Source organism: Tursiops truncatus, chromosome 7 (genome assembly GCF_011762595.2).
Source record: "Tursiops truncatus isolate mTurTru1 chromosome 7, mTurTru1.mat.Y, whole genome shotgun sequence".
Classification (NCBI taxonomy): domain Eukaryota; kingdom Metazoa; phylum Chordata; class Mammalia; order Artiodactyla; family Delphinidae; genus Tursiops; species Tursiops truncatus.
Window position 1 is genome coordinate 2,974,446 of NC_047040.1, and position 23,967 is coordinate 2,998,412.

Here is a 23,967-nt window from a genome sequence, read left to right on the forward strand (position 1 = left end):
GGAAATAGCCGCTGAAACCCTGGGGGACAGAATGGAGGTGGTTGCCTGGACCGGGGGCTGGCGAGGCATCTTTGGGGAGGGGCCTCAGTAAAAACTGAGCAGACCTGGCCTCCTCCTGCCAGTCGCAGCCCATTAAGCCAGTAGTTCTAGACAGAGTGGCGGGGAGGGGGCCGGGGCCTCAGAATCCCGGGGAGCAGCTTCAGCACACACACAGCGCTCAGCCCCCCTGGGACCTCACCATCATCGTCCCCCATGTAGGTACCTGTGAGGGCGCCTCTTGTCAGAGAAAGACAAAATCCAAAGGGGCTAGAGTTTCTCCCATCCTTCTACTCTTGAGGGTCCACATCCAGAAAGAATGACGCTTCCCAAATTCAAGGACATCCTTTAATCACAAACTACTTATCCATGATCGAGCCAGGGGTGGTTCATAAACACCTTGGGAGACAGCTCAGAACCCTCCCCGGAAACACTGACAGCTATGCTCTGCTCCCTCCCAGCACCTGGGCTGCCCTTCCTAGGGTGGCTTCTAGGTCAATGCCTGTGCCGTGACCACGCCAGAATCCTGCTGTGAGCTCTTCTCGGGTAGAAGAAGAGGGGACCGGGGGTCTGCTCTGCCACTGGAGTCCCAGAAGCCTTGGCCAGGCTCGGCCCCCACGCCCACACTCTGGCCTGCCCGGCAGCCTCCATGAGCGACAGCCCTCCCCCTCCCCTGCTGGGCACGGGAGCCCCCAGCCTACACGATGCCCTCCAGGCTCCTGCTCCTCCAGACCACCAGTGCCGCCACGAGCAGGGTCACCAGGATGGGCACCACGATGAAGGGGCAGAGGACACTGCTGGACGGGTCCTGCAAGGCCCTGCCTGAGACGGGGCAGTCTCTGAAGTAGTGCCGGTGGACGGAGAGGAAGAACCTGTCCACCGCCGCGTTGGGCCAGAAGCAGTCCAGCTTCTGCGCCACGTGCCTGGTGCAGTCCGAGAGCTCTTCGTAGCTCCTGCAGATGGAGAAGCAGGTCGTCAGTCCCTGGTGGGCAGGGGATCAAGGTGGGACTCCAGCCAGGGGCTCCCCACCTCACTCCCCACTGGGGCGAGCTCCCCCAAAGTCCAAGCCCTGAGGCGGTGGCCCTGGCTTGAGAGACACAGGTCCTGCGCGGGTCCTGTGCGGGCTCCCTAGATGTCCTGCACGTGCTCACACCCCAGAAGGCAAGCTGGGGCTAAGGGATTCCAGGAGCTGGGATGCAACACCAAGGGCAAACGAGAAGATGGACCAGCCAGGCGTCTTCAGAAGGCAGCCTGGGACAGCGAGCCCTCAGGCGTGGGCAGATGTGCAGCCTCTTGAGCCCCTTGCTGTCTGCATCACCCCGAGCAGACGCCCCCCAGCCTGAAAGCCCCCCAGGTGTCCACAGGACTCACTGTGAGGCCTCCCAGGCCTACCCTGACCTCGCACCCCCCCCATCTTCCCACACTTGCTGAGGAGTTTCCCACAGCACTGTCACCCTGCACTGTAGCGGGTTACAGGTTTATTTTGCTTATTGAGTGTAAACACCACGAGGTCAGGGATTTTGTCTATTTTGTTCACCTCTGTAATCCCAGTACCTAGAAGAGTACCTGGCACATGGCAAGAACCAGTCAATTTTTTATAAAAAAATTGTGGTAAAATATAAAGAACATACAATTTACCATTTCAACCATTTTTACCTGTACAGTCCAGTGGCATTAAGTACTATTCCATCGTCGTGCAACCGTCACCACCATCCATCTCCAGAACTATTTTATTGCCAAATAGAAACTCTGTCCCCACTGAACACTCACCCCCATTTCTCCCTCCAGTCCCTGGCAATTCCCATCTGTCTTCTGTCTCTATGAAACCTGACTACTCCAGGCACCTCATAAAAGTGGGCTCTACAATATTTGTCCTTTTGTGACTGGCTTATTTCACTGAACATAATGTCCTCCAGGTTCATCCATGTTGTAGCCTGGGTCAGAATTTCCTTCCTCTTTAAGGCTGAATAATATTCCATTGCTCGTACATACTTTATTTTGTTTATCCATTCATTGACGGACATTCAGGTTGCTTCCGTGTTTTAGCTATTGTGACAAATGCTGCTGCTATGAACATGGGGGTGCAATTATCTACTCGAGTCTCGGCTTTCAATTCTTTTGGCTGTATATCCAGAAGTGGAATTGCTGGATCATATCTTAAGTCTGTGTTTAATTTTTTGAGTAAATTGTTTTTTTAATTTAATTTAATTTATTTATTTTTTAAAAACATTTATTTTTGGCTGCATTGGGTCTTTGTTGCTGCGTGCGGGCTTTCTCTAGTTGCAGCGAGAGGGGGCTACTCTTTGTTGTGGTGCGCGGGCATCTCATTGCGGTGGCTTCTCTTGTTGCAGAGCACGGGCTCTAAGTGCACGGGCTTCAGTAGTTGTGGCATGTGGGCTCAGCAGTTGTGGCTTGCGGGCTCTAGGTGTGCAGGCTCAGTAGTTGTGGCACACAGGCTTAGTAGTTGTGGCACGTGGTCTCAGTATTTGTGGTGCACGGGCTTAGTGCTCCACAGCAATGTGGGATCTTTCCGGACCAGGGCTCGAATCCGTGTCCCCGGCATTGACAGGCGGATTCTTAACCACCGCACCACCAACGAAGCCCCTGTTTTTTAAGAAATGAAGATTCAGTGTTGGGGGAAATTAAAATGTATTCAGTAGTTTCCAGAAAGTGTCACTTCTGCTCAGGATGGAGAAAGCAACACAGAGTGTTGATCCCATATGAACAGCAAAAAAAGCTGAAGAAACTACAAAATCATACATTTTCTTGAGTCCATCAGAGAGCTGAGACTGCAAGGCAGCAAAGTAACCTGAGTTTCAAGGAGGAGAAAGACGCAGCTGCTGTACCAGCTACATAATAGCTGAGCTGCCCAGGGTTTAGCGTGGGCTGGAGAGTCATTCTGGAATTTCTGGGGCCCCAGATGCGGTGAGCGGGGTTCCAGGACCATCTGCTCTTTCCCATGAGGCTCCAGGGGGTGCTCGTGAGAAAGGTTAGGGGCAGGCAGGGGATGGGCTGCTGTTTGGGGCCAGGTACAAACACCACGCATTTCCCAAACCCTTCTCACAGAAGCAGCAACAGGCTTGGGCCCTGGGGGATGAGCAGCTGATCTTGATGAGCAGTGGCTTCAGCTGAACGGGCCTGAAGCCCTTCCTACTTCCTCAGACCCCGTGCCCACAGGGGTGCGTGGTTTTTCTAAGTGAACGAGGACTCGTGTTCCAAGTAGAAAACAGAAGTGGAAAAAGCCACGGGAAGTCAGGACAGACTGGGTCTCATTGTGAAAAAAATGAATTGGCACACGTCAAGGGCCTGGCACAAGGTAAGTGCAAGTGTGTCAGGTATTACTAAAAACCAAAGTCCAGACTTTTGAGCTGGTCGTCCATCAACCACAGGGCTGCATGTTACAAACACTAGCTTGAATGGTCGTCTTTTTCCCCACCTCAGACCCACTGAATCAACGTGTAGTTTTAGGTGTTCTGCAGACGCAGTGACACACAGTCAGTCCTAAATGTTGTTCCCTACGCTCTGCCTGAGGAGTGAAGCTGGGATGTCCCTAGAAGGAGGTGTTGCCACCTCCAGGCTGGCCAGCCAGGATGGGAAGGACCCCGACCCAGGGACCTGTGACACCGGGGACCCCACGCTGAGGCCACGCTGAGGCTGAGCCCGTGGTGGGCTATTCTGGGACGAGGCACTCTCTCCTTGAAATACCCTTCCAGTCTGCAAAGCCATCCCCGTCTAAAAATATCCCTAATGGGCAGTCGGCTGCCCACTTCATCCTGTTTATTTATACCGAAGTAACAGCTGAAACTTTCAACAAATATTGTGAGCCCTGTCAGCAGGGATGTGATAAAAGAATTTCCTCCAGAGGACAGACATTCTTCTGTTCAAAAGAACATTGTACTGACTGAAGGGGCCAAAATAATCATGAAAAAGTATGCTTGCTTTCACCCTCTATTTTCAGTTCTCATGTAATGGAATGATTATCCTTTTTCTTGGCCAGGACTTTCTATTGTGGGCCCCTAAGTGAACTTTGCTTGGAATGTTCCTGAACACTGTGGTGGGAGTAGTTTCCAATATATCTGGGTCCCAAGTCAAGGCTTCTGGTACCATGCTTCATGGTTGTTTGACAGGAAGGTGCCCACTGATGCCCACAGGGGAGTCGTCTGCTCTGGGGACACCAACTAGCCCTGTCTGGCCCCGACGTGGAGTATGTGACTCTGGGCCCTGGTGCCCCACAGAACTGGGTTCAAATCCAGCTCCACCTCTTATGCTGAGTGATCCCAAGGGCCGCATCTCACCCATCCAAACCTTGTTCTCTTTATTCAATGAAGAGACAGGTACCCATCTGACAGGGTTACTGGGCAGATCAAGTTAAACAAGGTCAAGGGCCTGATGTATAACAGGTGCCCCGTAAGTGGACAGCTTCCTGACAACTGGTGTGTGGCCCCTTAAGGGTCCATTTCTTGTTCCATAAACTCGAGTAAACGTTGACCAGGCAATGTGTGTGTCCAAGCCCTCAGAATATCTGAGGAGGAACCACTATTTTGGTTCACTCTCTCTGGACCAGTATTTGCTTCCATCAACTCAGGACAATTCACAACCTGGTGGCTCCCAGCAGCTTTAAATACCTGCTGGGAGGAGGGGAGGTGGCACCCTCGGCACCCTGGCAGCCGGGGCAGGTGAAGGTGAACAGGGCCCATTGGAAGCCGGCCTGGGAAGCCTGACTAATAAGCAGGTGAAAAAAATGTCTAACCTCACTTTTAAGGAAAAAAAGAAGCAAACATCCAAATAGAATCCATTTTCAAATGAAGAATATACTCAGGACTTCCCTGGTGGTCTGTCGGGTAAGACTCTGCACTCCCAGTGCAGGGGGCCCAGGTTCCATCCCTGGTCTGGAAAATGGACCCCGCATGCCTGCCACAACTAAGAGTGCGCACGTCGCCACTAGACCTGGCATAGCCAAAATAAATAAATAAATATAATAACAATAATAATAATAATAAAAGAACAAGGTAATTTAAAAAATGAGAATACTCAGTGCTGGTGAAGGTATAGTGAAATGAGGCAGGTGCTCGCATCATCGCTGGTAGAAGATAAACGGGTAAAATTTTTCCAAAAAGCAGTTCGGCAATTATGTATCGAGAACTTCAAAAATCACAGACAGCCTTTGAGCCAGTAACTCTATTTCTGGGAATTATCCTAAGTCAATCACATGAAATGTAGACAAAAATAATGTAAGAAAATGAACATTACAGATTTATAATTATGAAAAAGAGCAAACAACAGGACAGTGAGGAAAAAATTGCTTATAAGAGCCTCAGCTATGTAGCTATTAAAATGATATTTAGGAGGAGGAAAATATTTATGTTACAATGTTGAACAAAAGAAAAAGCAGTTGAGACCAAATTATACCAACAATGTGCTTTCAGCATAAAATGGTCCATGTAGGAGGGGAAGACCTCAGAATGTTAGGAGGAGTTGTCACCACTAGAGGGTAGTGATATGAAGGACTTTTATTCTCCTAGCTCCGCTTTCGGGGGCATTTTCCAAGTTTTCCGCAGTGAGCATACATTATTTTTATAATTATATTTTTAGACAGCTCACTGAGGAAAAGGCCTGCAGAAAACTGGACATCGAGGTCCCTGAATCTGCAGCCGTGGGGCGCACATTTCCTCGTGTCTGGGGCAGCGGGGGGCCTTCGGCGCAGGGGACTCGTGTGCTGTTCTAACTCCCGAGCTGCGTGGGGTAAACCCCGTCCCAGGCAGGGCAGCGTCCCCACCACGGTGACACCCTCTCTCCCACCCTCTGCTTCCAGCACAAGGGGTTCTCCCCTCGCCACTTCAGTGGAAGGAGCTCTGGGAACCCCCGCCTAGGGGACACCTGGCTGGCAGCCCTGCTCCAGGCGGCAGTGCTGGGGGCTGGGCCCCTCCGAGCGACATAATGCGTTAGCTCGGTGGCTCAGCCGCCATTGGGCCCTCGCACACCTTCAAGGCTGCAGAGCTCCCGATGTCCGCTCACTCCCCGAAGGTCCCCAGGGCCTGGGCGGGCCGGCGGCTTCGCTCCATCACTCGCCTCCTCCAGGGTCTGGGTTGCCTCCGGGGTGGAACGGACCTCCCTGCCGTCCCCGCACGGATGCTGCGGGGATTAGACGCCCGGTCCCGAGGGGCGTCCGGACCTGGGGGCAGGGAGGGCCCTGAGGGTAGGTGGGGGGGGGACGCAGGGGTGGGCTTCGAGGGCAGGACCCCCTTTCGCACCCATCCCCGCCGGCTCCCCGCCCCAGGCGCCCAAGGACACTCGGCTCCCAGGAGCGGCCCGGCCTCCCGGCCTCCTTATAGGAAGGGCGAGGCTACCAGATGGCGCCCCCTTCCCGGGGACCTCCGCTCCTTGGTCCCTCCTCCCCTGATCCCTCTCCTAGGGACCCTCCCTCCTCCGCCTCACCTCGCCTCTCGCCGTCAGCACCCCGCTCGCTCCCTCCCTCGCCCCTGGCTCTCGAGGCTTCTCCCACATCAGCAGCCCGGCGCATCTGCCTCCGCTCTTCCCGCCAGGTGAGGGGCCTTGGCGCTCTGCAGCCCTCGCTCCTTCCCTCCTCCGCCGGCGCCCAGACTGCAACATCCGACACCCGTGACATCCCCACCCCCATCTGAAGCCTTGGTCCAGTGCACAACGGGCGTCCACACCTGACTCCCGGGATGCCCCCCACCCCAGCCCCATCTCTCATGCCTGGGAAGCCTTGCCCCCTCTGAGTTGCCATGGATCCCCCCATTTCCGGGCGTCCCCTCCCCTCCTCCAGCCCTGTCACTGTGCCCAGGAGTAGGGCAGAGTGACTAGCCTTGGCGGGTTATTACAACCACATTTCTAATACCAGCTTCCACTTCTCTGCACTGAGCATGGGCTGGGGCCTGGGCATCTCTGCTCCCCTTCTCCTCCCCCAACCCGCTTAGTCAGGGCAGCCATCAGCACCCTCCCCTGCTTTCCTCCTCTCTGAAGCCCTGGGCTCCATTCACCATTGGCTCTTGGGGCCACAGCCCTGGCCTCTGCCTTCCGCCTCCCCCAGCCCACTGTCCACACAGACTCACCCTTGCTTCAGGCCTTCAACGCTCCCTGCTGCACCTGTGCTGGATTCAAAAGCCCTCATGTGGCCCCCACCTCTCCACTCTCAACTGTACCCTCTCCCTTTCACTGGCCACCCTGGCTGATACTTCTGCCTCAGGACCTTTGCACAAGCTGCACTTTCTACTTGTAAGGCTCTTAACCCCATCTTTAAAGGTCGACATCTGTGTATCCCTCAAACGTCACCTCCTCAAACAGGTGCTTTCTTATGCTTCAACCTCACTTGGATCCCCGGCAAAGTGGGGTTTTCCATCATAGTTGTGTCTTACTTTGTACCTGTGCTTTCACTCTTGATTATTCACTCACTGTTGGTCTCAACAACTTGACTGCAAACACCATGAGGGCAGAGAGAGTGTAGGGAAAAAAAGTCCCACTCATCCTGTTCACAGCAGTCATCTCAAAGGCAAGAGAAACAAAGGCAGAAGGGACAGAATGAGACAGATCGGCCTGGAGATGTGAGTAGGACAGCAGGAGTGGTGGTCTTAGCAAACACAGCACATTCCAGTGCAAAAGACAGTAAACGGGAAGAGGGGGCGTTTCACACTGAGAAGAGTGTTATCGTAGCTTCATAGGACAAAGACAGCCTACCGCTGCGAGTAATCGCGACGGACTCAACAAAATCTTCAGGTTAGGTGAATAGAAACTAGCATAAAAGTGAAAAATAAAGTTAATAAGCCTGACTCAGTGACTATATGAGGAAGTTTCTATCCTACAGAGAATCAACAATCTTTTCAAAAGTCCCTGGATCCTACTTAGGCTCAAAGAAAAACTTGACAAATTCTCAAAGTGGAGATTTTAAGTCAGTATTCTTTGACTATAATATTAGAAACTAGAAATTAGTAAGAAAAGGATAAATTTAAAAAAAATGGAATCCCTAGAAACAGAAGATCACTCATATAATTTTAGGGTCAAACAAAGATTTAAAAATTCAATGATAGGCTGTTAAGAAAAACCAATGGCAATGCTGCACGTGAAAATCAGTGAAATATAGGCAAAACTGAATTCTGAGAAAAATCTGCAGCTGTAAATTGTCTTATTACCAACCAAAAATAAATGAAAATAAATGAAGAATCCAAATCGAGACGTTTAAACAAAGAAGCACAAAGTAAATCTCTGCAAAGGGCACATAATTTAAATGCATTAATAATTATTAAAAACTAATATTTATTGATATTTTAAAAAACATAAAACTGAAAAAGTAAATTCAACAGTTGATTCTTTAGAAAAATAGCTACAATGAAATCACATTTCTGGATAGTCTAATCCAGAAAAAAAGCAGAGAAAACACCACTGTACAAAACCTCAGATGAAAGATTAGAACAAGTATGAGATTAACGTACAAAACATGTGTGTTAAAAATCGGAAAATCCTTGAGGAATTGGGATGCTTTTTGGGGAAACAATAAATTATGAAATCCTGATTTAAAAAGTAGAAAATCTGAGAAGAAAAAACAGAAAAAGTTGTTAAAGAATTACTTTCACAGAAGGTGCTAGGCCCGGGTAGTTCTTTCAAATTCTTAAGATCACACCTAGGGGCAGGACAGGAATAAAGACCCAGATGTAGAGAACGGACTTGAGGACACAGGGAGGGGGAAGGGTAAGCTGGGACAAAGTGAGAGAGTGGCATGGACATATATACACTACCAAACGTAAAATAGACAGCTAGTGGGAAGCAGCCGCATAGCGCTGGGAGATCAGCTCGGTGCTTTGTGTCCACCTAGAGGGGTGGGATAGGGAGGGTGGAAGACGCAACAGGGAGGAGCTATGGGAATGTATGTATATGTATAGCTGATTCACTTTGTTATAAAGCAGAAACTAACACACCATTGTAAAGCAATTATACTCCAATAAAGATGTTAAAAAAAAATTCTTAAGATCACAGAAAAAGATGTCAAGCTTCCCAGTTCTTTGAAAAAGTTAACAAAACCCTGATCCCAAACCTCTTAAGATGACCTGCCCACGTGCCTCAGAGCACTCACAAACAAGCAACAGATGTTCACTTTCACTTATAAATAGACATAGAAGTCCTGTTTAAGCGGCTGGCAATTTTAAGCTAGCCATATACAACAGAATAAAGTAGGTTTACTTCAGGAATGCTTTAATGCTATTATGATAAAATCACACTTCGATCTGTCAAAGGAAAATAACATATAATCATTTCAATACACGTTGAGAAGGCATTTGATAAAACTGAACATTCCTTTCTGATTTTAAAAAACCCCAACCTTATAAAGCACCAAGAAGTTCTTCTTAATGTGATAAAAAAAATCTCTCTCAAGCCAGTAGCAAACACCACATTTGCTACTGAGGCATTTTCATCACTGTCAGGAATCCATTTATTTAATTTTCAGGTGGCCAGGTCTGTCTTCTCCCTTGTGGTTTCCACCTTTGGCGTCAGGGCTCCCACCCAAGGCTTCATAAAAAGTCAGTCACCGCAGAGCCCTTCCAAAGCGGGGAGGGGCTGCCCGCGCATCGGGCTACTTCCTCTGGTGACAGAAAGCCACAGAGGGGCCTGGCCTATGCTAGGCTTGGAGCGAGCCTGCCCGCCAGCTCATCTCTGCAAAGGGCCTCTGACCACAGACAGGAGGGCCGAGCGGCCTTCAGGGTGGGTAACCAAGCCCACGTGGGGTACTTTTCCCACAACCCACGGTGGGCGCACGGGAGCTGCCCGGAGGCAGTGCAGGACAGGGCATCTTTTGTTTTTCTTGACGCTGCAGGGAGCATATAAGGAAGTCCTGTTAATGGTTTGATTCAAAACATTTCACTTCCGACCCTGGTGTCGTCTGGGAACGCGTGCTGGGCCGGCAGGACCCAAGCCGGCGGTGCACCTGGAGCCCACCCGCACCTCCGGGACTTGCAGTGGGGGTCGGTCTGTACAACGAAGACCTTCCTAAACCAGGCAGATCAGAGAGGTCCCATCAAGCTGGGAGAGTCCAATGAGACCAAGTGACAGGAGTCGTCACGCATTTCCGCCGGCCCAGGGCTGACCTACAGGACACCTCGCCAGGAACGTTTTGAAATCAGTGTGAGCACAGCGTGCAAACTCACACTTGCAGAGGAATGTTTCCAAGGTTCTGACTATGTTGTAGCACAGGGACTCCTGGCATCTGGGCCACCCCGTTCTCCCTGGGAGCACTGGGAATTGCCAGGAATGACAGCACTGGTGAGCCCGCGCTAGGAGGTGTCCACTAAGACTCTCGGATCAGTAAATGAACAGAACAACGCTACAGGCTTCATACAAAGCCTGCTGGACGGCGGAGGTAAATCCCATCTCCCATCTTCGTGACCAGCTCCCTGGCTAACCTGTACCACCCCGACTGCGGGCATTTGCTGAGTGAGGTGGACGGACGCCATCCTCTCGGAAAATGAACGATACGAATAAACCGGAGAATAAAGAACCTTGGAGGGGTTTTCCAAGGCAAGAAGAGGAAGACAAATGGAAATGGGCTGGTTTTTTCTCCGCTGGGTAGGAGACAACAATCCCTCCGGAAACACTCCCAGCCCATCTGGAGATACCGTCAGCGGAACAATGGTGGAAGCAAGGTGGTCGGGGAAGACGGTGGGACCCCACTGTTGAACAAGCTCTCTTTGGCCCCATCCTCGCCATGTCCCCTCCCACCCCGGGCCTTTGGCTTCACCCCTTCTGTCTTTCGCTCTCTCAGTCTCTCTTCTCCTGGCCTGGAGCCAGCCTGGCTGTCCCACCCCTGAGACGTTCCACCAAGGAAAATGTGTCAGTGGAGTTTGGGAGATGCTGCACAGGGAGGTTCCCCCCACACACACAGTACAGACAGGCCCTGAGGGGCTTCGGGAACCCAGTCCTCGATTCCCCTAGAACCGCGTCCTTCTCCACCTGCTCCCCCAGGACCCCCACCCTGCGGACACGGAGGAGTGCGAGCCCGTCTCCTCTCTCACGGTCTTCTTTCTGGCTGCTTCTCAGCGCTCACTTAGGAATGACCTGCTCCCTGACCCTCAGGCCGGAAGGGATTTCACGCCTCCTCTTCCGGAGGGGTGTGGTTCTCCCAGCCCTGCTTCTACAGCAGGGAGGCGGGAAAGTCCTCTCGCTGCTGCCCCGGTCCTCCCAACCCCGCCTGCGGACATCCCGTTCTCCAACCTCCAACCCAGTACGTTGGGGATACACCTCCTGAACGCCACCTCTGCGCCCCGCGGCTCCCCTCCCCGTATCTCGCCCATCCCTCTGCTCGTGCTGCAGCTGCCCACTTACTGTCCGTCCTCCCCGGACTGAGACCTCAGGGAGGGCAGAGCTCAGCTCCCTGCTGTACTCCGGGCCCCGGGACAGGCGCACCGTAAGGCTCAGTGCACGATGGTCAACGGATGCTGTGTCTGCAACTCCAGGAGCCGCTCGGAGCCCTCGTTCCCCGAGCCTGGGCTGGGAGGGAGGGGGTGTTGGGGGTCACCGCCCCTTCCAGCCTGGGCTGCCCTGGGGCCCCAGTGTGGGCAGAGGAGCCCTGGGGGCATCTGGGGTTCTTGCCTGGATATGGGGTCTGCCGTGGGGAGTCCAAGGCCCCCAGTACACACACCTCTCAGAAGCACAGGCTGCAGCCCCTACGTTCAGAGCTGTCAGTGTTCCCATGGCAGCCCCACAACCGGGCCCTCGGACTCCGGGGAAGGAGCGGGCGAATGCCCTGAGCAGATTCTGCAGCTCGGCATCCAGACCGGCAGGCCAGGCCACCTGGAAGCAGTGAGGGCAGTCACGTGGGGGCTGGGCTGCGGGAGGGGCCGTGTGGGGCCCTGTGTGGAGTGGGAAGGGTGCCCCCTCCTCCAGGCAGTGCACGTGGCTTGGGTAGAGGAGCGCAAGCCAGATTTCAGCTTCTACCTCGGCTAGCTGCCCCGTGAAGCTGCTGTATGTCCCTGGGCAAGAGACTCAGGGTCTCTGAGCTGTGGACTCTCCATCCGGGCAGACAGCCCAGGGCTGAGATGGAGGCCAGGGAACCAATGCACGTGGGAGTGGTCCCCACTCCCCGACCCCCGTAGGGAGAAGCGCCCAACCAAGGCAACTGCTATCAACTGAGGACGCCAGTGCTTTCCGATGTTTCTGGAAGATTTCAACAGAGTTTGGTGGATAACCCAGAGCTCTGCCACCGCACGGGGCAGCTCGTGACCCAGCCCTGGTGTCCTGAGCTTGGCCCTGGTCAGGCCACGGCACCTGTTCCCTCTCCAGGGTCTGCAGACAGAGCATCAGCTCCTTGCTGGCCCCCAGGCTTCCTCAGCCGGGCCCAGCCTGCGAGACACACCCACGGGGCAGGAGCAGGAAGGCCTAGAGGGGGCGAAGGGGCTGCTGGGCACCGGGCTGGGAGATCAGGTTCTAGGGACCCAAGGCTGCAGAGTCCGAGCGAGGCAGGTACCTGGACGGGGCGGGTGGTGCTCACCCTTCCGCGTCTCCAGACGCCCTACTGCAGTTGTGGGGCTGGTCGGACATCCACAGGGGGTTCTGGGCTCCTGCTGGGAGCACGTGCACGCTGGGCCCTGGGACAGGCCAGGCCCAGTTCTCATGCCCCGGGTGATGGATGGGCAGAGGGGGCTGTGGGCATGCAGAATGCGGACCCGCTCAGACTGGGCTATGCAGCCCACAGACCCCCCGCAGCCGGCCGTGACCCCCGATGGCAACACGCCGCACCCCCGTGACAGCGGAAGGCCTGGCCCTCTGCCGTCCAGAGGACAGGACACACTACGGCTATTTACATGGAGACCCCTCACAGCTGCTCCCCCACTTACAGACCGGGGAGCTGGGGAGGGGCCCGAGCGACGGGCCCCAGGTGGCAGCGAGGTGGTGGCCCCGGGGCCCGCGTCGGCTCTGCGTGGCTCCGCCACGTAGGCCGCTGTCCCCTGCTCCCCGCTGAAGCCCCTCCTGGGGAGGGGCACCCTGGCCTCTCGGCCTCCTCCCCTGCGCCTGTTCTGTGGGCCCTGCTCCGGGCAGGAAGGAATCTGGGCACCTCTGCTCAGGCCGGCAGGAAGCGAGAGGTCTCTAAATCCATCCCCGGCTCCGCATGCAGCTCGCCTGGGCACCAGGCTCTCCACGGGTGGCGGGGCACGATGCCTCCTCGGAGAACAGGCCGCCGCGGGAACCAGGCTCCAGGCTCATGGAGACAAAGCCACAGTTTTGAAATTCAGTGGGTGTCCTCTGAGGCCTGGCAGGTGGGGCGAGACTGGGCCCGCAGTGATCCCGCCCTGGGCTCTGAGAACGCTGGGGGCTATGCCCACCGTGGGCCCGGCCACACGTGACCCGCTCTGACCCGCTGCAACCCTGGGACCTCCTGGGACCCCTGGGCGGACACCCGGGTCTAGCAAGGTGAAGCCACCGGCCGGCCGCACCCGGGCCTGCCAGGGCCTCAGGGCTCCCGCCCTCCCTGGGACAGGGGTGAACACACGTGTCCGGGCGCCAGCATTAGGCAGGACAGCCGGGCGCTACATTTGGATACTAACACCCCGGGGACATTATCCTTGTGAAACAACGCTGGCGGCTGGAGGGTAGGGCTTCCTCCTCCAGTCCCCCCTCAGCCCTGCCCCCAGGGCCCTGTGGAGCACTGCTCTCTGCCCGCCCTGCCCAAGAGGCCCTTTGTCTCCCTGATGCACTGGATTCTCCTGAGGGAGCTTCCCAAAGGCTTGAAGGACCCACCCACATATCCCACTAGCTTGCTGCCTCTGTCAAGGTGGCCCCCTTCCCTCTGTGCCCCTCCTGCCCCACCCCCCCCTTGTTCAGAGCTCAGGGCAACACTGAGTGTCGGGGAAGGGCCGTGGAACATTCTACACCACGGAACATCGACCAGTGGTGGACTCAGTACTGAGCCTCGGTGCTTCCCCCTTTAAAATGGAAACAGTGGTCCCGGGCTCACAGCAAGGGGGTGTGAGTCCCCCCTCCCCGCCCCAGCAGGAGGCAGTCATGAGGCTAAGAAGCCCCCACTGAGGTGCCCACCACACCCCGCACACGGGTACCTGGCCATCCCTGACCTCACAGCTGTGGAGGAGCCTCTGTCTCTGAAGGAAAGCCCCCTGAGGGCAGGCACCGTTTGTCTCCCAGTCCAGCCCCGAGTGGGCACTGCAGGTGGGGGAAGGAAGGGAGCGTGGCCTCTCCTAACTCGATGGGGCCACTGAGACCTGCCAGCAGGTGGGACATTCACGTGGAACTCCGCGTGGGCCTGGCATGGGACACGCTGTCAGGAAACGTGAAACGGCCCGCCTGTCTGGTCAGGCGTGCAGACGCCAGCCTGGCGGGAGGGGAACACAAAGAAATGCCCCACCCTGGGCTGCTTCCAGGAAAGCATGCAGGGTAGCATCAGCGGTCACGCTGGCACGGCACGGCAGCCTGCATCCCCCAGGGTCCCATGAAGATGACCTCCGGGCAGGGTGGCACTATCCCAGGCCAGGCCACTGCGCCACCAGGACAGGGGACAGTGGCCGTGGCTTCTCTGTACCCCGACAGCTTCTTGCCCTATCCTCACCCTGGGCAGAAGGCCATGCCGGCTGGCAGGGTGACCTCTCACCAGGTTCCTGCAGGGCGGCCTTGACACCCAGTGGGGGGGTGCAGCTGGGGGCCATCGCTTCCTACTGCTGGGGTTCACCCCCAGGGAGCGTGAGGGGCTCCCCAGCAGCCAGGGTGCTGGGAGGAGGTGTGTCCAGGTCCCGAAGCCTAAACCCACAGGGCTGTGGCTCCAGGAAAGGGAGTCTGCTCCCTGCGGCCCCTGCTGCTGCCCAGTGGAGAAGAAACATAACCAAGTAGGGTAGGAGCAGGCCACCTCTGGCCCCCCGGCCTGGCGACACTCTGTCCCACCTCCCCAGGAACACGTGCCCATGCAGGAGGGCAAGCCACTGTCACCCCCAGCGAGGGCAAAGCTCCCAGTCATCCTCAGGGGCTTCTTCGTGACCCCAAATCACCCTGGGACACGAGCTTGGACCAGAGGCAGCCCCAGCGCACCGGGAGGATGAAGACACATGGAAGTAAGTGTCACAGGGACCCTGCAGACCACGCTGGCTTCTGGGAGGAGGTCTCAAAACTCCCCCACCTGCTCTGGGACCAAGTGGAGAGGGGGTGTCAGGCATTGGTGCTGCCCATCGACTCATGGCCCCAGTGGTCCTGGCTGCCAGGGTATGAGGACATGTGTCTTGAGAGCTGCCCCCAGGCAGCCCTGACTCAGTCACGAGGGCTCCAGGCACACGTCCTGTGTGCCTGCCCTACGCCTCTGCCATCTCTTCCTGGTCCCATAATTCTAGCAACCCATGAGCAACCACGCCCGAAAAAAGGAGTTCATATTTAAAAGACAAACCAAAATCTCTTCTGCCTCCTCTGATAACGTAATGAAAACCCAGAGACGATGGGACAACAGCTACGTGAACTTCAGAAAGCAAGGCTGTTCATCGTAGGTTTATTATCCTGTCAAGCTGCCACTCGAGTACAAAGCCAGCGAAAAGCTCCTTGGAAATTTCTGAGGTCTGAGAAAGTACTAATTACATGGCTTATTTCTAGGGTCTACTTCAAATAGTTGCGTGAATTGAAAAGAGGCATGTGAAAGGGAATGATGATGTTAAAAATAATGACATGTTTGAGTCAACAGTCTATTTGCACAGAAAAGTAACCAAGAGCCCTGTCAGATCAACAGTTATTACTGATAAAATTCAGAACAACAAAGAGTACAAAAAAAAACGAAATAGAGGCAGAGAGAAAGAAGTAGGGTTTAGAACATTAGCTGACATCAATGAGGAGAGGCAGAGAGGAAGAGATAGGTAGATAGACAGATAGATGGACTGCAGGATGGATAGATAGACAGGTAGGTAGGTAGACAGAGGTAGATAGATAGGATAGGTAGGTAGGTAGATGGATACAGATAAGTAGATAGAGGGATAGAGGGGTAGATAGATAAGTAGATAAATGGATAGATACATAGATAGATAGACAGAATAGGTAGGTATGTAGGTAGATGGATACAGATAAGTAGATAGAGGGATAGATGGATAGAGGGGTAGATAGATAAGTAGATAGCTGGATAGATAGATGGACAGATTGACAGACAGATATGGAGGAAGCCAAAACCCCAGAGACTCCTGCTCTTTCATCAAGTAGAAGCCAAAGTATGTCGTTTGATAACGTAAGCAAATCAGTACAGGAATAAGCACATCTGTGTTTCACATTTCATGGCCGGTTGAGTGAAAAAATAGCTTTGCCAATATTTCCACCTCCTTTAAAAGGTAAAAGAAAACACATCATGTTTCAACGATAGGGAGAAGAGGAAAGAAATCAGCAACCAAAAGTGGAGTGCCTGAAAATAGAACAGAAAGGACAAATATGATGTAACCTTCTTTGCTTCAAGGCTTGTCAGTCTATAGATGGAACAAATAAAAGCCAGCAATAAGCTGCCTGCAAGCGAGACGATAAAGACGGAATCAGACGGACGCCCGAGAAGAGCTACCGGTAAACTCCAAGCAGCTGAAACACTAGGGTTTTGATGTCAATATGAACCCAAAGATCATTAAAGCGAAAAGTATTAAGTATGATGAGGAGACATATAATGATGTTTCATGGTTGGTAACGGCCCCATGATAACATGGAATCTCAATGTTATAAAAACAGAGCAAAATATAGACATAAGACCCGCTAGAAAAATAGAAACAATAACAATATGATTAGAATGGAAGAACCGAATCATCGTCAAGCACATAAAAAATTCAGAAACACACAAAGGGCTGGATAACACAACAACGCAGAATTCATGATTGTTTTGGTGGGAGTTAAACAGAATGAACAGAACATGCTTCATTTTTGAGTATTCATGGTATGTTCAGAGAAAGGTCATCATATACCAGATCTCAAAGAAAATCTCAATAAAAATACAAGAGCAGAAATGATTTGAGCTATGTTCTCTCACTACATCAAGAAGAGATTAAGAACCAAATAGAAATAAAACATATGAGAATTAAAACACACTTGCCTAGAAATAGAGACACAGGTGCAGAGAACAAATGTATGGACACCAAGGGGGGAAAGTGGTGGTGGGGTGGTGGTGGGATGAATTGGGAGATTGGGATTGACATGTATACACTAATATGTATAAAATAGATGACTAATAAGAACGTGCTGTATAAAAAATAAATAAAATAAAATTCAAAAAATAAAAGAAAGAAAATACACTTGCCTAAAGAAAAAGCTGTAAACAAAACGAAAAGACAACCCTCACAATGGGAGAAAATATTTCCAAACGAAGGAACCAACAAGGGTTTAATCTCTATACAAAGAGCTCATTCAGCTCAATATCAAAAAAACCCAAACAACCCAATCAAAAAATGGGCAGAAGATCTAAACAGACATTTCTCCTAAGAAGACACACAGATGGCCAGAAAGCACATGAAAAGATGCTCAACATCACTAATTATTAGAGAAATGCAAATCAAAACTGCAATGAGGTATCACATCACACAGGTCAGAATGGCCATCATCAAAAAATCTACAAACAATAAATGCTGGAGAGGGTGTGGAGAAAAGGGAACCCTCCTGCACTGTTGGAGGGAATGTAAATTGATACAGCCATTATGGAGAACAGCACGGAGGTTCCTTAAAAAACTAAACATAGACTTACCATGTAATCCAGCAATCCCACTCCTGGGCTTATATCTGGAAAAACTATAATTTGAAAAGATACATGCGCCCCAGTGTTCACTGCAGCACTTTATACAATAGCCAAGACATGGAAGCAACCTAAACGTCCATCGACAGAAGAGTGGATAAAGAAGATGTGGTATATATATACAATGGAATATTACTCAGACATTAAAAAGAATGAAATGATGCCATTTGCAGCAACATGGATGGACCTAGAGATTGTCACACTGAGTGAAGTAAGTCAGACAGACAAATATCATATGATACTGCTTATATGTGGAATCTAAAAAATGACACAAATGAACTTATTTACAAAACAGAAATAGAGTCACAGATGTAGAAAACAAACTTATGGTTACCAGGAGGGAAAGAGGGGGGAGGGATAAATTGGGAGATTGGGATTGACATTTACACACTACGATATATAAAATGGATAATTAATAAGGACCTACTGTACAGCACAGGGAACTCTACTCGGTACTCTGTAATGACCTGTATGGGAAAAGAATCTAAAAAAGAGTACAGGATACATGTATATGTATAACTGATTCACTTTGCTGTACACCTGAAACTAACACAACATTGTAAATCAGCTATAATCCAATAAAAAATTTTTATAAAGAGAAAAGAAAAAGCTGTCTGAAGAAGAAAATACCTGTCTATTAAGAAAAAAGGATGGAAAAACGGACATAAAATCTACAGAAAGTGAGGAAGGAGGTCCTTAGGAAGAATCATCAGGTTTAAATGCCTTTATTATGTTTAAAAAAGTGAGAAAAAATGATGAACTAAGCATCTAAATGATATCTTAGGAAAGAAGTACATATTTTTTAAAAGAGGTGAGAGTGAATGCTGAGTTAATGCCAAAAATTTAAAAGAGCCATTGTTACGTAAAGCCTAGCCTATTCTGTAAAGACTATAAATGGGCACAATGAATGAGGAAGTGGGCCTCCTGAGTTCCCTTTGATGATTGAGGTGGCATCCACCCAAAGGAAAAAAGGGGGAGAGAAACACGAAGATAAAACAAAACTTGGATATAGAGGATAGTAAACATTTAAAGGGATACTACGCATCCTTGTGTTTTAGTGAGAAATCTGGAGGATACGGCCCAAATAAATATAGCTGAAACACAAATAGGAAATAAGAAACAGCCAAAATTCATCAATAGTGGAGGAAGAAACTGGAGAAAGGAATTCCCCAAACCACCCAGAGCTGATGGCTTCGATGATGAGTTCATTCCAACTTCCGAGGGAACATCAGTTATTTCCTACCCTTGACCCCAATCGTCAGCTGAACACATATATTCCATTAGGCCAATAGGAGTCTGATCCTAAAACCCGATTAAGGAAACTCGAACAGAGGGAAATCAGGAACTGTCAATCAAGAAAATGCCGTTATGGGACTTCCCCGGAGGTCCAGCGGTTAGGACTTGGCGCTTCCATTGCAGGGACGCGCCGGTTCCATCCCTGGTCGGGGAACTGAGATCCCGCGTGCCGCACTGTGCAGCCAAAAAAATAAAGAAAAAGAAAAAGCTGTTATACTGTTTTCACTGGGGAGAAAACAGAGGCCCACAGAGAGTGTAAGCAGTGAAAGAATCAGCAGGATTCGGGCCCAGGTGGTCCTATCGGAGCTCCACACTTCTTCTTTCCCCACGCTTGTTTTTTCTACTGATTGCTAAAAGACAGCACCCAAAGGTAACAAGTGGTCAATCCAACTAGGCCAGCTGCCAATCCTCAGGACGCTTGGGGGGGGGGGGCCTGCGGGGATCCCCATGGGAAGGACTCTTGCAAACAGGTGACGCTTCCTGAGTTGACTGATTGATACTGGCCGGCTCAATTAAGAGCTCAATAGGACTTTTTATGGAATTTGGCAAAATGGTTCTCCAGTTGTTTCAGCAACATAGGTGGAAAATATATCAAAGAGAGCACAACACAATGCGAAGTATAACAAAAATGAACGCACTCGTCTCGGAGGACCTCTCCTAAATTGTAGAAAACGTCATAAAGCCATGATAATTTAAGTGGTGGAATATGCCCCCAAAACATAGGTTAAAATCAACTGAAATAGACTCTAATGTGTACAAGAAGGTATTAAATGTGTTAAACTAGGAAGAACTGAACGCCTGAGGTAGGAAACACTGTTTAACAAATTATGTTAGGATAATCGAGATAGGAAGGATATAAATTTTAATTCATGGCTTAATGTAACTACCCACTGTGTTAAGAAGATAAACATTATTTCACAATACAGAACATAAGATGTGTGGCCACGTGACTCGGCTGAATTTGTGGAACAGATAGGACCCCGCTAAATCACAGAGCTCTGGGGAGAGAGCGGGGGCACACGCTTAACTGAATAACTAACTGAAACATAGAAAATAAACGTCACCAGAATAAACACAAATGGAACATGAAGCTATTTAGAACAAAATGACAGAGAGCTAATCTCTACCATAGTCAAGAGTTTGTAAAAGCAAATTAAAAATACCCCCAGCGGGGGCTTCCCTGGTGGCGCAGTGGTTGAGAGTCCGCCTGCCGATGCAGGGGACATGGGTTCGTGCCCTGGTCCGGGAAGATCCCACATGCCGCGGAGCGGCTGGGCCCGTGAGTCATGGCCGCTGAGCCTGCGCGTCCGGAGCCTGGGCTCCGCAACGGGAGAGGCCACAGCAGTGGGAGGCCCGCGTACTGCCAAAAACAAAAGAAAAAAAAAATACCCCCAATGACTCAAGTATAAATAGCAAAGGTTAAGGTCAGATAATCTGTGTTTGAGAAAAAGCAAACTGCAAACAACTGAGGGAGAACAGCTCAATCCTCCTAGGGGCCAAAGATGGGCAAATTGAAACCAAAAGGAAATCTCATTTAAACCTGCAAAAATAGTCTCTACAAGCTCAATACTCAGGAACCTATATGGAAATACATATTTTCCCGTATGTTGCTGGTAATGTAAGTTAGTGAAATTCTTTAAAAGGGCGACTGGGCCAAACCTATCAAGAACCACAGAATGTTCATGGCATGTGTTGTAGCAAGCCCACATGCAAGAATTCTTAAAGAAATTAGTCAAAAAGGAAGTAAGCCTCGGCGTACAAAAGTTCTTATAGCAGCATCATTTATAATATCAAAACCCTGGAAATGGCTCAACACAAGTAGGACTGGAAATATCAGGACATGTTAATTTGGCCTTCCTGCCATCGACCTAGGCTGCCTCCCCTGCCCTGGCAGTGAGGGTCAACTCACCTCCCTGCTACCCCAAAGGAGCGTGTTTTGAACAAAGCGTGGTCTCCATTTCTAAGACAAGGCGCTGAAGAAGAGGGATCTCAGACCTAAGGCCTGTCCCGAGCGTGTCCTGCAGGGCCCCCTGCGCACACGTGTCCAGGGCTTAAGTCCTGTACGACGCTTGGGTAGGAAGGTGACCTCCAAAGATGCCTGGGGCGTGGCTGCTGTGCTGCACCTCGGCTCCCGGACCCCTCCCACAGAAGACTCTGAGTGTGCTCGGGACAGGGGACCGCCACCTGGGTGACTGACGAGCGGGAGACCCTGTCACCGGGCTTGGGGCGGGGGCCCTGGTAGGCAGGGGGAGCGCTGGGGTAAAGACAGCATTACGAAGCGACGTCTGCTAGGATCCCCCCACCCAGCCTCCCCTGCCCACCAGAGCACACCCCATCCTCGTCTCCCATCACGAGCCCGCCCTGCCCCCTTCCGTGTGTGCGCAGCTCCCCTGACAGAGCAGTCCCATCTGCCTGGACGGTCCTGGGTTTCCCGGGCTGGGGGGAAGGGGGTGCCGCAGTGTATCCTGTGGGAGGTGGGGATGAACGCGCAGAGCAGGGAGGCCCCGTCACCGGATGGGTTCCATCTGCCTGTCCCTCCGCTCAGGCCGGGATCTGCTGAGTGTCATCTCCTTATGACCTTATATGTTCTGACACTGGCCTGATTTGATACCCAAGCTGTGGAGATTGTGAAACAGGGCGGTTAATGGTTTGATGGAAAAAGACGTCACAGCAGGCCGGGTGCCAGGGCCCAGCGGTCAGTTGGCCTCGCATCTGGGGACATGCATTCGTCCCCCCCAGGGGAGCAGTGGAGAAGAAGGGAAGCTGAGGTCGACGGGGCAGCCCCAGGCGTGGACGGTGAGGGCCGGGCCCTCCTCCCCAGCTTCGGGCTCCTCGGTTGTGGGCCCGCAGGCGCATCGTCTGGGAGCTTCCTGAGACCCTCCTGCCGCTCACCCCCATCTCCAGGAGCCCAGCTCGGGGTGCTCGAAGCCCCAGACGGCGCCTGCCTGCCTTCTCCAGCATGCCTCGCCCCTGACATCGGTCCCATCGTCCCAGCCCTGGATCCGTCCCCCAGGCCAGCTGCGGCTGAGCTCCCTGGCCAGGGCGGAGGGGCCTGGCAGGCCTCCTGAGAGCCTCCGGCCCGCCAGCAACAGACAGGCCCGTGTTGGCGCCGCAGGGTCTCAGGGCGCACAGCGCACTCCTCCCCCGTGAGCTGGCATTCCCGAAGGCTCTGTCGCGATGCCATCTGGGTGCAGGCTTCAGGAAGCCGCCTTGGAGAGCGCGGGGCAAAGGGCGCCCCTTTCTTCTGCCCGCCCAGCAAGCCTGAGCACGTGCTGCCTCCTTGTCACAGCTGGGGCCTGACGCACCCGGGGTGGCTGCGGGGAGTCCGGGGTCTCCCGCCCCACGGCCCACAGGCAGCAGCAGGTAGCGGCGTCTCCACACACCCGAAGAGCCAGCGGGAGGTGAAATGAAGCAGCAAAGGGCCGGGGAGAGCTGGGGAGGCCCGCGGCCCCGTCCTCAGCCGCCTGCATGACCTCGCCCCCCGCTTCTGGAAAGCCGTGTCTCCACCTCTTCCCCGAGGGCAGGAGCCCCAGCTGAGGCCGGGCCAGGGGACGGGACCGAGGCCTGAGCAGAGCCGGCTTGGCTTCTCAGGGTGAGCTGGGGGGTGTTCCTGGCACGGTCCCTCCCCGAAGGCCCCCAGAGGTCCAAGATCGGCCGCCAGCTGTCCGCACTCCTGGGCTTGAGGGGGCGGCTGTGCTGCGGGACACCTGGAGGGTCCCCGGCATGCAGGTGGGCAGAGGGTGTGGGAGGGGCGTCTGTGCCAGGTCGTCCCGACAAGCGTGTGGCCCGAGCACGGGTGAGTATCAGGGCAGATCCTTGACAGACAACCCCCGAGGGCCCGGGGCCCAGATCCGAAAGCTCCCGGCTGTGAGGGGCGCGCAGGTGGGCTGACCTCCACGCCAGGCATCCTGCAGGGCTCCGGTGAGAGGCTTGCCCAGCACCCTGGGCGTGGGCCTCCCTGAGCCCCGGGCGGATGGGCCGAGCACAGCAGGAACCCCAGGAGGGTGACGGCCGCTGCCCCAGAGAGACCTCTGTGGTTAAGGAAGATGCCCGCTCTCAGTTCCCATTGGGACCAAAACCAAAGCAGCTGTTCCAACGCTGCTGCTGAGCCGGAAGAACTTCCTGACTTGACCCTTTTCACGGGACACACAAAGAAGGCCCTTTGTTCCAACAGCAGGCCGGGGATCACGGCAGGCCCAGGAAAGACCCCGCGGTGGGTCAGCGCACCAGGCCTAAACCAACAGGCGCCTGGAACTGGGGGGCTAGGCCTGCAACCCATGGCTGCAGGAGCAGGTCTGCAAGCCTTCTGCACTGCTCTGGGTCCTTCACTTAACTCACTGGGCTGTTCCTCCACTCGCAGGCCAGAGACCCAGACTCATCGCTGGGCCGCGGCTCGCGCCAGGCTGGAGGACTCTCATGGCCCAGCATGGGGCCAGCGTGGCAGGGAGGGGTTCCCGGGAGCAGGCCACGGGGACCCGGGTCCCTTGGACCCCGAAGCTGACGTGCGCCGAGGCGGACACGGTCAGGGTTTACAGACATGGAGGCTTTGGGGCAGAGAGACTGGGATGAAGGTGAAGTTGGGCTCTCTGATGACCAGCCTCGGAAGGCGGTGCCCCGTGCCCCTGGGCCACCTCTGATCTCCTTGGATACTTCCCCAGCCCAGGTGACACCTTAGAGCCTGAAGCTGGGCAGGAAGTGGGGGAGCAGGGCTGCCCCCTGGTCTCCTAAATCCACCCGGCATTTCTTGTCTGGGGGAGAAAATCGATATGCAGTCACTTTAAAACCAGCCCTTTCCTGGTTGAGTTCTGCACGTTCCAGATTCCTCTCCCTCCCCAAACAACACCAACAGGAAGGTCTCTGGAAATGAGAGTTTCTGATGACACATTTCCCCAAGTCCT

General features: G+C 53.1%; 1 protein-coding gene across 2 annotated transcripts in view; it reads right to left on the reverse strand.

Annotated features, from left to right (window-relative positions):
- Positions 1-376: 376 nt before the first annotated feature.
- RAMP1 (receptor activity modifying protein 1) overlaps positions 377-23,967 on the reverse strand; it is a 47,785-nt gene continuing 24,194 nt past the window's right edge. For both annotated transcript variants that reach the window (XM_019923429.3, XM_073807041.1), the window contains one exon: positions 377-989. In XM_019923429.3, the coding sequence (XP_019778988.1) occupies positions 734-989 (256 nt within the window). In that variant the 3' untranslated portion in view covers positions 377-733. The remainder of the gene's footprint in view (positions 990-23,967) is intronic.